The sequence below is a fragment of the Sturnira hondurensis genome, unplaced genomic scaffold (assembly GCF_014824575.4).
Source record: "Sturnira hondurensis isolate 20B ecotype Veracruz unplaced genomic scaffold, ASM1482457v3 Scaffold0002638, whole genome shotgun sequence".
Classification (NCBI taxonomy): Eukaryota; Metazoa; Chordata; class Mammalia; order Chiroptera; family Phyllostomidae; genus Sturnira; species Sturnira hondurensis.
In genome coordinates this window covers 10788653-10801994 of record NW_028075269.1, presented here as the reverse complement: position 1 = coordinate 10801994, position 13342 = coordinate 10788653, and the positions used below count along the sequence as shown (strand labels likewise).

The following is a 13342-nucleotide window of genomic DNA, read 5'->3' as shown; positions in this document are numbered from 1 at the left end:
CTGTCTAGTCCTCATTTGTGGCTAAAATAAATGAAAAGGAAGGCAGAAATAACCACAAATTTCCAATACAGTATCTTGGTAAGTGTCTAAAGTACATGCAAATTTCATTTCAAAAATTTTGTAATCTCATTCTTGTAATCTGTTTAGGGAAGAGAAAGCACAGAAGAATCAGTGTTGGAAATCTCTCTTCATTGATACTTACTCGGATGTAGGAAGATACATTGACCACTACGCTGCTATTAAAAAGGCTTGGGATGATCTCAAGAAATATTTGGAGCCCAGATGTCCTCGGATGGTTTTGTCTCTGAAAGGTACTGGGAATACAGGGTCTCCCTTCCCCATTGTAGTCACTAGCATAAACAGGTTAAGTAACTTTGGGTCTCTGTCGTCCGTGCTGGTCTGTGCTAATCCCACACTGTCTGGAATTCACCGTTCACTTTCGGGCAAAGAAATAGGAAGCCTGTCCTGCTGAAAGGGCCCTTGCTGTGGGGTCTGCCCTGTTTCGGCCTGCCTCATGTCCCACGTGATTACTTACTCAAAGGGAAAGTTCTTATATTTCTTTTGTATAAACAGACTAGTGATACAAAGATTGCTTGAAGATAGCGATTGTGATTTCTTTTAAAATAATTTTTTCATTGGAAAACTGCCTACTCTATCAACAATCCTCTTTACTTTTTTCAGTACAAGTAAGTGTTTGCCAGTGTAATTTTTGAAAGAGACTAAATAATAAAGATCTGGGTGTTTAAGACTGTGAGAGCAGCATAATAGAGGAAGGAAAACTTTCTGTTTTAAGAAGATTAGTTAATTATTTATCCTTACCTGAGGACATGCTTATTGATTTTAGAAAGAGGGGAAGAGAGAGAGAGAGAGAGGAAGAGAAACATCTGTGAGAGAGAAACATTGATGGGTTGCCTCTCGCATGTGTCCTGACTCCCTAGTTATGGGTTCACTGAACCCATAACCTTGGTATGTCTTGACTAGGAACTGAACCCACGACCTGTTGGTTGACAGCGTGACGCTCCAACCAACTGAGCCACACTGGCCAGGGCAGAGGAAGGAAAATTTTCATCCCTAGTTTGACACTTACAGGATAGTGAAAACTTAGATTTGAACTAAGTTTCTATTTGACCCCAGAATCTGCGCTTTCTACTACACCATTCTACCTAATTTTTGTAAGAAGTGTGAACAAGGTATTTCTTATTAATTTGATTTTTTTATTGAAATTTATGCCCCCAAAAGTGCATAAATAGATGGCAGATATAATGCTACTTATCTCTTTTAGCCTTCAAGTTTTTTCAAATTTCTCTGCTAAAAGAATTTTTTTTTAAATTTTATTTATTTATCTTTAGAGGGGAAGGGAAGGAGAGAGGGAGCGAAATATCAACGTATGGTTGCCTCTCATGGGTCCCCTGCTGGGAACTGGCCTGCAACCCAGGCATGTGCCCTGACTGAGAATCGAACTGCCATCCTCTGGTTCACAGGCCCGCGCTCAATCCACTGAGCTACACCAGCCAGGGCTAAAAGAAACTTTATTCATGTTTTCATTTTGCTACACCAAAGCGGGGATTGGTGTAGCAAAAGTACAAGTACAAGTACTAGTTGTACAAAGTACAAAAGTACAAGTTGTACTAGTGTGCACGCCCTTTGAACGAAGGTCTCTTTGGAAACCATCCCTTTTACATCTCACATTCCCACTGTAATGCCCATGCAGATGGGGATTTCATACAAATCGTGATGGCATGACCAGCTGGAATCAAAACGCAGGGCCTGCTGCCTGCTGCAGTGACGGCCAAAGTCATGAGACAGGTGCCCGTGAGAAGGGGTGTAGTTTATCAGGTGCCAGTCACCTGAGAAGATGAGGGACTCACGTCCCAAAGCCCATCTGAACATCTCAGTGCGGGCAGAGGTTTTTATAGGGAGAAACGGGGAAGCAGGGCAGAGGGTCAAGGGCGGGGGCTGAAAAGTTCTGTACCAGCAGACCGGCACAGTCTGTTCTGGTGAGGACCTCGGAACTGGTCAGGCCGTGGTCTGGTGTGCGTCATCTGGCTTTTGTCATCCTGTTCCACGGCTGAAGGTCAGCATGTGTCCCAGAGCTGGGATGACCAAAGGCGGCGGGAGTCTCTGTCTTTTGAAGTTGGTTCCTAAGATTCTTCTGTAAATGAGTTCTTTGTCTACAAGGTACACGTTAGTCAGGGTCAGCACTTACGGAAACAGTGTGAGAAGAGTGGGGGGTGGGTTACATAGGTGCTTAAAACTGAGTTGCTAGGAGCTAAGGAAAGAATGATTCAGCAGAGAGAGCGAGAGCTTTGACGGAAAGTACCCTTGACTGATATTTTTAATAGCTTTTTCCTTAGAAGAGAAGATTATGTTATCCACTTGGTATGTGAGGTTAAATAATTTGAGGAGGGCAACAATTCTGAAAATATGTCTTTGGTGGTGATGAGTAAAAGAGGTTTACAGTAGTTATCAGTTATTAAACACGAAGCTAGGCACTTAACTAAGTACTTTTTATTACTCCATTGAATTTGCCCAAATTTGCTGAGGTAGGTAATTAGTCTTCTCACTATAGAGGTGAACTCCCTAAGACACCAAGTAAGTTGTTTGCCATCACAAAGCAAAGGACGGAACCGGGATTGGAATGGGAGGCTGACTTTCAGAGCTATGGTCTCCACAGCAGCTGAGGGGAGAAAGGACCCGTCCTGTTTAATTTAAGTGTTTTAATACTCGTAGAGAGCTAGTCCCGTATTCGGACATTTGGAATGTGAGAATGTGGACATGGTTCTCCTTTCAGGCACAGGGTTACCAAGAAACTAAGGATATGTAACAGTAGCTGCTTTTTTTTTCTCTCTGTTGTCTTGCACTCCTTTTGGTGTTCCCAGGCCTCCCCACCCACTGTTCTGTACCTAGTGATTGGAGGTGAGGGTGTGGTTGTCGGCCCCAGCAAGGAACTCAGCCCGCAACAGGGCCCCAGGTCACTCTCAGGTGTCAGTTCTCCGGGGGCTTGGCCCTGAGCTGGAAGAGCATGAAGGCTCTTCACTGTCGAGAAGCTGGGGGCTCCAGGAGGGCGGGGCCCGGGAGTCCTCGGACCGAGTCAGGGACCTAGCTGCTCACCTCGGTGGGCTTGGTCCCTGACTTAATTTTAAAGGCCATAGAGCTGGCAGCTAGAAAGTAAACTCGGAAAGCAAATGGGTATCGGGCTTGGGGAAGTTTTTATAAGTGTCTTGAAATTATGGTGCGTTAATACATCTTATACTGATCTTTCTAACAGTGTGCATCGTGTGTCTTCAAGTTCCACATTTACCTTACATGTTAGCTTAAAATTTTACAGGTGGAAGGGACCTTAGAGGTCATTTAGACCCAAGGTTAGCAAGTTTGTCTTTAAATGGACTGGACAGGAAATATGTTAGGCTTTGAGGGACAGATGATACCTTGTTTTAACTACTTAACTCCCCTGTTGTTGTGGGAAAGCAACCATAGACAATACATAAGCAAATGAGAGGGGGGAGTCTCTTCCAAGAAAACTGTATATTTACAGAAACAGGCAGCAGGCTGATTCCTGATTTATACCACTCCCCTTGTTTTACAGGTGAAGGGACAGGCTCAGAGAGTTTGGGTGATTTATGCAAAGTCACGTAACTAGTAAGGGACACAGAACTCTTAATCTAGGTTTCTTAGCTCCTAGTAACCTTTCCCTCATACAAGTAAGCTAAGGGGCAAGGAAAATATAAATGAATATTTCTTGAGTACCAGTAAAGCATTTTATTATTAAGCACATGAAGCTTATTTAATCCTCACTTTAATCCTTCCAGGCAGGTGGTGTGATCTCCCATTTCACAGATGAGGAAACAGGATTAAAGAGATGAGATGACTTGCCAGGGAATCAGTCAATAAGTGGTAGAGCTGAGGTTCACCTGGTCTGACTCCCCAATTCTATTATAGTAGATGACTCTCTAAACCTTGATTTTTAGACTTGGCCAGGCCCTCAGCTGGAGCGTTGTCCTGTGTACCAACAAGTTGAAGGTTTGATTCAGCACATGCCTGAGTTGCAGGTTAGATGCCTGTCGAGCAAGGCATGGATGGGAGGAACTGATGAACGTTTGTCTCTCACATCAATGTTTCTCTCTCCCTTCCTCTCTCTCTAAAATTAATAAAAACATATCCTTGGACGAGGATTAAAAAAACTTTCAATCTGGATTTACTGTTTTGTAAGCATACATTTCTTTACATTTTCTCTTTTGCAACATTTGTTTTTCTTTTTTTCTCTCTAGCTGCCTCTTTGAGAAATTCTTAGTTTCTCAGTGTTTTATGTTAAATATCCAACATGTAGTACTAACTACATAAATATTAGTTTCTCTAGTCATCCAGCTTCTGGTTCAGGCAGTTACTCAGGATGTTTTGTACTAAACTTTTCTAAAGAAAGCTTTTATTTTGGAGTAGTCCTAGATTACGGGAAAGTTGCAGAAATAGAACAGAATTCTCGTACACCCTTTACCAGTTTCACTTTCCCCCAATGCACTGCCCTGTGGGACATTCGGCAAAACTGCAGTCTTCAGTTTTGGCATGTTATTATTAACTGAACTCCAGACTTCATGCAGACTTCATTCTGGCATGTTATTATTAACTGAACTCCAGACTTCATGCAGACTTCACCAGCTCGTCTGCTAAGATCCTTTTCGGTTCCTGTGTCCAATCCAGAAAACCACGTTGCATTTGGTCGTCGAGTCTCCTTAGTGTCCTCTTGTCTCCGGCAGTTTCTCAGTCTCTCCTTATCTTTCATGACCTTGGCAGTTTGAAGGAGTACTGGGAGGGTATTTTGTAGAATGTCCCTCAGACTGACTTTGTTTGAAGTATTATTCATGACTAGACTGGAGTTGCGTGTTTGCAGAAGGATTAACGCAGAGGCATGGTGCCTCTCATCACTTATCTGTGGGTATGTGATGGCCACATGCTAGCACCAGTGAGTGATGTGAGCCAACCTACAGACATGTGCCCAGATCAGAAGGGCGCAGCTCAGTGAGTTATCAGGATGTGAACACACCCACTGTGGCACCCACCAAGTCAACAAGTCAAGCAACAGTCTGTACCTAGAACGCTCCCTTTTTCTCAGGGGTAACCGCTCTCCTGATGGCTAATATCACTGAGTGTTTTCTCTCTTTTTGATCTAATTGTATGATTAAGTATGTATTTTTTGTGAATTATTTCCTCTGTGTGTGTGTGTGTGTGTGTGTGTGTGTGAGAGAGAGAGAGAGAGAGGTTCAACTGTGTTGTCTGTAACAGTGGTTTATTTTGGTTGCAGTGTGGTGCTCCGTTATATGAGTGAATAGACTACAGTTTGTATGTTTCTTCTACTATTGATGGGTGTTTGGGTTATTTCTAGTTTTTGGCTATTACAAATAAAGCCAGTGTAAAAGAATTGTAAATAATACAAATGTAAATCATTTTGGTGTACATACAAGCATATTTCTATCAGGTAAATACCTGGGATTTAATTTGCTGGGTTGTAGAGTATACTTATGTATTAAATTTAAAAAACTTAATTTTTCAGAGTGGTTCTGTATTGGAGTAGGTCACAGCATAGAGTCCCTGGAAAGCAGGAGAACTCCATCCCCTGCCCCCCACCCAATTCTGCAAAAAGGTTGGTGGGGGGGTGCCCAAAGAGCTGAAGGCGCAGCATTTGAGGCACATTGCAGGACAAAGGCAGGTTAACAGCCCATGCCTTTCTGAAGGGAGGAGCTATTGACTATGGCAAATTGTACAAGCAGCGCTGGCAGCGTGACTTGCGATGTGACGTAGCCTGGGGTACACACGGGGACCTCATACAGCCCCTGTGTGAGCTGTGGGGCCAGATGCCCATGCTGGTTGCCTGTGAAGGGCTGGAAACTCTTGCCCTGACTACAGATGGCAGCCAAAAGAGGGTCAGAGACACTGGGGAGCTACAAAAATGATGGACACATAATGCACCATAGAAGACCGAATATTCAGCCACGTAGGAAATTCTGAGCCGAGGCTTTAAAATTGTAGCACGCTAAGAAACAGAAGCTCGGTTTATCGTAGGTCTGTCTGTTTGGAGGTCTGGAGGTCCATTGGAAACATCCTCAGTGCCCTTCCCACGCAGAAGACAGCGGCAGAGCTGGTGATGCTGTGGAGGACCAGCCTGGCCAAGCACACAGACACACTGGCGAGCTGCTGGCTGGAGTAAAGGCCGCTCTAGAGGAGAGACGCTGATGCTGTGAGAAGGACTCAGGCCAGTGCACACAGACTCCTGACAGATGCTTGGGACTGAACTGTGACCAGGAATGCTGAGCTGCAGACTTCTGCATTTCTGAAGGATAGTGCTTTTGAACGGCCTGTTCTGAAACTGGTTGGTGTGGCAGAGGGAAGCAGGGCTCTTCTTTTGGGGGTGTTTTCAAAGAGAGTGGGACTTAACAGCAGCAAGGCTCTCACTCTGGCTCTCTCATGCACTAGATTTAGGGGCTCTTGGTATGAGACTTTGGAGCTCGGTGCAAGCTCTCTCCCTCTGGCTTTGGCAGCTGGACGTTCTGGGCTTCTGGCCCTGCTTCCCACAAAGATCAGAGCACTTGTGGGACCAAGAGATGTGGGGCCCCCCAGGGCCTTAGACCCCAAAGAGGATGGAAGCCCACTCCTGGAGGCAGGGTCCCAGGCAGGGACATGTGCCTCCCTGGGCTGCAGCTTCTGGACACCGTCATCCAGTGCAGCACAGCACATGGTTTCTGGACCATGGCACATGGAGACTGGGAGCAGGGACCGCAGACCCTGAGAGAGACAGCTGCTGCGAGAGGATGGCGACTCTGAAACCCTCAGGTGCACGTGCTGGAGAGGATGGAGGCCTGCCTGTGAGACCTGTCGGGACGGATAAGGGAATGGAGGAGTTCTGGGCGTGGTTTTGGCTTGCAGCCTTTGAGGAACAAGGGCAGTTCTGGGTCTCATGGGAGAGAAGGGCTCTGAGTAGGGGGGCTCTTGGCCCCTCCAGGGTGGGAACCCTGTTAATAAAAACCTGTTTCCTTCAACACAAGTCGTTGGGTCACGTAGCTTCAAGGTGCCAGGGGGCCAAAACCCAATTCGCATGGTTAAAGTTCTGCCACTTTACATTCCTATGAGCACTTTAATGTCATTCTTTTGTGTTTTAGCCTTTGTAATGGTGTGTAGTGTTGGTTTTAATTTGCATTTCCTAGAGCATGTAGACTAATGAAGGTTTTATTTCTAGCTTTCCAATCTTTATATGTCATTTGTTCCTTTTTTCTGCCTTATGGCACTGGGTAGGGCCTTATTAAACTGACTAGAGTCTTTAGTACAGTGTTGTATAGATAGGATGATAGTATACACCCTTATCTTTCTGGTTGCAGGAAGAAAACTTTCAACATTTCTCCCTTAGAGACGATGTTTGCTACAGGTTTTTTGTAGATACTTTATCAAATTGAAGAAAGTACCTTCTGATAGTAGTATAAGAAGATAATTTTAGAAGCGTTATTTACAACAGCCAAGAGTTGAAACAGACTAAGTGCCCATCAGTAGATGAGTTGATTAAAGAACTGTGGTATGTTTAGAAAATGGAATACTACATAGCAGGAAAAAAGAAGGAATTCCTATCTTTTGTGACAACATGGATAAAACTGGAGACTATTGTGCTAAGTGGAATAAGCCAATCGGTGAAAGACAAAATACTGTATGATCTCACTTACTAGAGCAGCAATCTAATGAACAAAATAAACTAGTGAGCAAAACAGAACCAGAGGCACGGAAACATTGTACAGGCTGACAGCCATAAGAGGGGAGGAGGGAGGTGGGGACCATTTGAAAGAGGTGAAGGGATTAGTCAAAGAACATGTATGAAGAACCCATGGACGTGGACAACAGTGTGGGGATTAACTGTGGAAGTGGTGAGACATCTGTGTAACCTGGCAGCTAAGGACAGTGGACCAAAATGCGCATGTGTGGACAATGAAGGCTTCACTATACTAGTCACTGGGGGCAGTAGATGCCATTGAGTGAGCATAGGTACTGTGTGGCCGTTGCATTCAAAATAACTGAGTGAGTAGAGCAACAGATCTGCATTAAATTTTGCTTTAAGCTTGAGCATTCTCCCATGGAAACTATCCAGATGATTCAGAAGGCCACAGCTCTGGGCAACTGGTGATTGGCAGCTTCATCACAACAACACACCTACTCATATATCACGTCTCGCGCAGAGTTTTTTGTGAAACATTAAATCACCCAGGTGACTCAGCCCCTACAACCCAGATTTGGCGCCCTGCGACTTCTGGCTTTTCCCAAAACTAAAATCACCTTTGAAAGGGGAAAGATTTCAGACCATCAGTAAGATTCAGGAAACTATGATGGGGCAGCTGATGGCAATTGGGAGAACTATGTGAGGTCCCAACCTACCTATTTCGAAGGTGACTGAGGCATCATTGTCCTATGTACAATGTTTCTTGTATCTTCTTTAATAAATGTCTCTATTTTTCATATTACATAGCAGGATGCCTCCAGTATCCAGGTTCATTGCTGTACACCTGCTCGGTCATTTTGAATTCAACAGCCACGTAGTGCGCATGGTCACTTAACAGCATCTACTGCCCCCACTGGTTAGGACAGTGAAGGCATCGTTGTTCACACATGCGCATTGCAGTCCACACCCCTTGACTGCCAGGTTACACAGATGCCATACAAACTGTTGTTATAGTAACAATGGCTGGACTTTTTCAGAATATGCATATATATTGTTAATCATGTTGTACTTTTGTCAATTTTTTGGATAACTTGTTCTACTAGTTACTAAGAGAGGTGTGTTAAAATTTCTCCCTTTGACAGGCAGAATTCCAAGATTGTTCCCAAGATCCCCACACTTATGTGGTACGTGCATGGCATAATAATAGCCTTCCCTTGAGTGTGAGTGGACTGTGAGTAGAACTGATTTTGGCCCTGTGCTTAGGTCATGCTGTATGACAGAGAGGAAGAGGTTTTGCAGATGTAATGAATGAATGAAAGTCCCAAATTAATTGATTTGAGGAAATTATTCTGAGGGGGCCTGACCTAATCAGGTATGTCTTGACAGGACCTGGGCCCTTCCAGAAGTCACAGATTAAAAGTATGAGTATCTCTCCCATTGGCCTTGAATAAGTGCACTGGCGTGTTGTGAAGGGCAGGTGATCGGCAGTGGCAGGTGGCTTCTAGAAGCCGAGGGCCTCAGCTGCAACAGCAAAAAACTGAATTCTGCAAACAACCAGTGAGCCCGAAGAGGACCCCAACATAAGATGCGTAAGATGAAATGGCAGCCCCAGGTGGCACTGTGATTTCAGCCTCGTGGGGCCTGCGCAGAGGGTCCAATTCAGTTGTGCCCAGATTTCTAACGTACAGAAACTGTAGGATAGTAAACAAGTGTTCTTAAACCACTAATATCATGGCAATAGAAAACTAATACATCCACTATGATTATGGTTGTATCTTTTTCCATTGTAGTTCTTCATTTAAAAAAATATATTTTGAAGCTCTTATTAGGTACACAAAGTTTGAATTATAATATCTGTGTAGTGAGTTTAATCTTTTTGTCATTACAAAAAGCCCTCCATTACTTTTAATAATGCTCTTTACCTAAAACCTATTTTGTGTGAGTCCAGGGGATCTATTATAGCTTTCGTTTCTCTGTCTACACCTTTAAGATGTACTTCTTATGTTTTGTTTTTGTCTGGTCTGTCAGGTTAGGTTATTTCAGCTTTATGTTTAATGTGATTACTAATATGGTTGAGTTTAGATATATTGTTTACTTGTTTTTTTATTTGTGCCACCTGAGTGAGTACTCCTATGTTGCATTCTTCTTGATTATCTTTTATTCTGTACCCCCCTTTTTTTAGAAAATAAAATTTTTTAAAGATTTTATTTATTCATTTTTAGAGAGAGGGGAAGAGAAGGAGAGAGAGGGAGAGAAACATCAATGTATGGTTGCCCCTCATGTGTCCCCTGCTGGGAACCGGCCTGCAACCCAGGCATGTGCCCTGACTGGGAATCGAACCGTGGTTGTTTGGTTCGCAGGCCCGCACTCAATCCACTGAGCTACAACAGCCAGTGCTATACCCCCATTTTTATTTAATTAAAGCCTGTTTTAATTACTAGGTTTGCCACTTTCTGAATAATAAAAGAATCTTAAAATATTTTAACTCCAAATACTTTGCTTCTGCCTTTTGTATTATAGGTTTTATTATTTTAATTTTTAATGTATTTATATCCCTGAAAATGTTGTTATTATTTTATACACTTAATATTATCTTAGATTTATCTTTTCTGTTATGCTTCATTTTTTCCTGGACCTTCATTCTTCCATCTAGGATCATTTTGTTTTCTGGCTGAAGAATTCCTCTCAGGGCCCTGGCCAGGTAGCTCAGTTGGTTAGACCATCATCCCGCTACGCCAAGGTTGTGGGTTTGATCCCCAGTCGGGGCACATGTCAGAATCAGTCAGTGAATGCATAAATAAGCGGAACAACAAGTTGATGTTTCTGCCTCTTGCTCTGCCTTTCCCTTCCTGTCTCTAAAATCAATCAATACATAAGTAAAAACTTTTCTTAAAAATTCCTTTTAATATTTATTTATAAGGGACCACTACTGCTGAATTTTTTTCAGATGTTGATATCTAAAAATGGGTTTATTTCATCTTCACTTTTGATGCATATGTTCACTGAATGTAGAATTCTAGTCAGTAGGGATTTTTTTTCAGCACTTCGAAGACACCACTTCCCTGGCTTCTCTTGTTTCTGTTAAGAATTTTGCTGTCAGTCCTGTTGTTCCTTTGAAGGCTTTTCCCCTTCTCTGGCTGCTTTTAAAATTGCTCTGTCTTTGATTTTCCAGTTTTCCAGTAATATATGTGGATCCGACTTTCTTTGTAATTATTCTGCATGGAGTTCATCGTGCTTCTTGAGCCTGTGGTTTGGTGTTTGCATCAGTTTTGGAAACTCACTCAGTCCTGTGATACCGTTAAAGGCATTGCTCAGCTTCTCAGTCATTTGCTTTCAGGGTTGGCAATGGCCTCAAAGCCAAGGTGGCCCCTTTGGAGGCCTGGCCGACCTCTCAGCCTCTCTGTTCTGGACCTCTCAGCTCACCAGGGCTCACTGTCTCTGAGGTTCTCCAGCAGCCTGGAAACCAATTTTCTGTTGTTCGGTTTTCCTAGTTCTCAACCAGAGGTTTGATCTAGCAACTTGGTGGACCATTGCTGGAAGTAAACTTCTTTTCCTGGTGTTTGTAATTACTTCACACTTTTAAAAGCTAGACTATATGGCAGGCTTACCCACATGCAAAATCGAATTCAAGTTACTGGCCTCCTCACAGCATGAACCTACACTGGACTCCTATGTTTCCCAGTAACTGCATTAAGACTGTTCAGCAACGTCAGTTCAGAGGACTTCTGGAGATTGTTTTGTTCTGTTTTTTAATAGGGAAGTGTGGGTATATTAGATTAAGAAAAATGAGATATGCCCTAATGTTTGCACTGCAATGTGGAAAGATCATCGTGGGTTTCTTAGTGGTGCACACCACTCTGCATGTTCCTTAGTGCCATTGTTTTCCCTGCTGAGAGGGAACCGAGGACTGTGCTTGCTCAGTGCTCAAAAGTCAGCCAGTCGAATGTGATGTCTCTCTGGATTTTCCATTCATTTTCCTCTATTTCAGCAATGCGTTTTGGATAGAATTCACTTGCTGTAAGTTTGTTTCACTGGCTAGCGGGAAGACTGTATTTAGTCTTAGATTTAATGCGTATCATTTCTTCATAACGTGCTTTTTTGTGCGCTTGCAGAGGGTGCTCGAGAAGAAGACCTGGATGCCGTGGAAGCCCAGATCGGGTGCAAGCTTCCTGACGATTATCGATGTTCGTACCGTATCCACAATGGGCAGAAGCTGGTGGTTCCTGGGTAAGATGTTGGCTGTTGGGGTTACTTTTAATGATACAAGTTGTTTTCTAGAAAGAAAATGAATGGTATTTATAGTTACTCTTAATAGATTCAAGGAGTATAGGAATTCCCTCTTCTTCCTTGTAGCCATCCACAGGACACAATCTACAGCTTGAATTTGATTTTACCAAAATAAATATAATATGCCTTATGAAAACATCATTTTTATCAACGCATCCTTATAGTGCAAATGAAGTCTGGTTGGGTGTGGGGTTATGGGATGTAGGGGAGAGATGCGTGGGGACGCATTTTAACTCGAAGTGTTTACCTTGTTAGAGGCCAGATGATCTGTTTTGGAGAACCTGATGCGCATTCCATGTACCATCCATGTAAAAAGCAATAATTTGTTCAGAGCTATATACACTAATGTAAGATATAGTTTTATCCTATTCAAGCATAGTTTATAATTAAATGGCCTGCTTCAAACGTCTAAAAGATGAAGCGTTCATTGTGGAACCTTTGGGGACAGCAGACCACGTAGCAGCTGTCAAATTCACTCCCAGCTTTAAAGACTATGCTCTGAACAAGTCTGCTTTTGTTCTTGTATGAAATTAAGCTATTTCAGAGATGTTGCATTTGTGAAATGCTAGTGAGGATTTGGGGAGAACTTTGCGTTATTCTTAGTGGAACGTGGCATGTGTTTGTGAAGGATCATGAGGCTCCGTTACTCGCCATTTCAGGTCAGGGTTGCGCGCGCGCATGCGTGCAGAGAGTCTCGGAGGCGATTGTACCGAGACTGCAAGGCGGTGTTCAGAATTGAAACCCTGGGCAGTTAGGACCAAAGAAGCCTAATTACTAGGGGTTTTTTCCTGGTCTATTTCCCTGTCAAATCAAAATTTGACAAAATTGAAAAATTGTCACACTTCGAGAGCAAAACCAGTAGAGAACTTTATTATAAGAGTTGACGAGAGTTGATGTTACAGAAAGTTCCTGAATCTCAACACAGGGATTTTTATCTATTCACAGCCCAGCGGTGAGACTTGGGATAGGAAGCTCGTCAGGGCCCCACGGCGGGATGTTTTCATGCACACGCAGTGGGATGAATTTAGGTGCCAAACGTCCTAAGTTTATGAAAATTTGGTCAAGGTTTAGGCTGATTAACATTTGTACTGTCCGGTAGGGTAGAGCAAGCTAAAGCTATAATAGCATAAAAGTATCAGTGAGATTTAAACATTAAAGAGTCATGCATACATAGCAAACATCAGCAGGTCAGTTTATCATGGCAAGATGGCAGTTGTTGAAAGCAGTTGAACTATTTTTCTTTTTATAAAGCTGACATTTATACATTTTAGACACTTCGGTTTTCAATTAAATTAGATTCTTTCCACTCAAGAATTTGAATGGAACATATAAATTGTAGTGTTTTCTGCATTCCCAGTTTAGAATCGA

At 43.0% G+C, this 13342-nt stretch overlaps 1 protein-coding gene across 1 annotated transcript in view; it reads left to right on the top strand.

Moving 5' to 3' along the window:
* Window positions 1-13342, top strand: part of FBXO3 (F-box protein 3) — a 38817-nt gene that overhangs the window by 8963 nt on the left and 16512 nt on the right. Inside the window, exons 3-4 of the mRNA XM_037040480.1 lie at window positions 148-311; window positions 11800-11914. Coding sequence (XP_036896375.1) covers window positions 148-311; window positions 11800-11914 — 279 coding nt within the window. The remainder of the gene's footprint in view (window positions 1-147; window positions 312-11799; window positions 11915-13342) is intronic.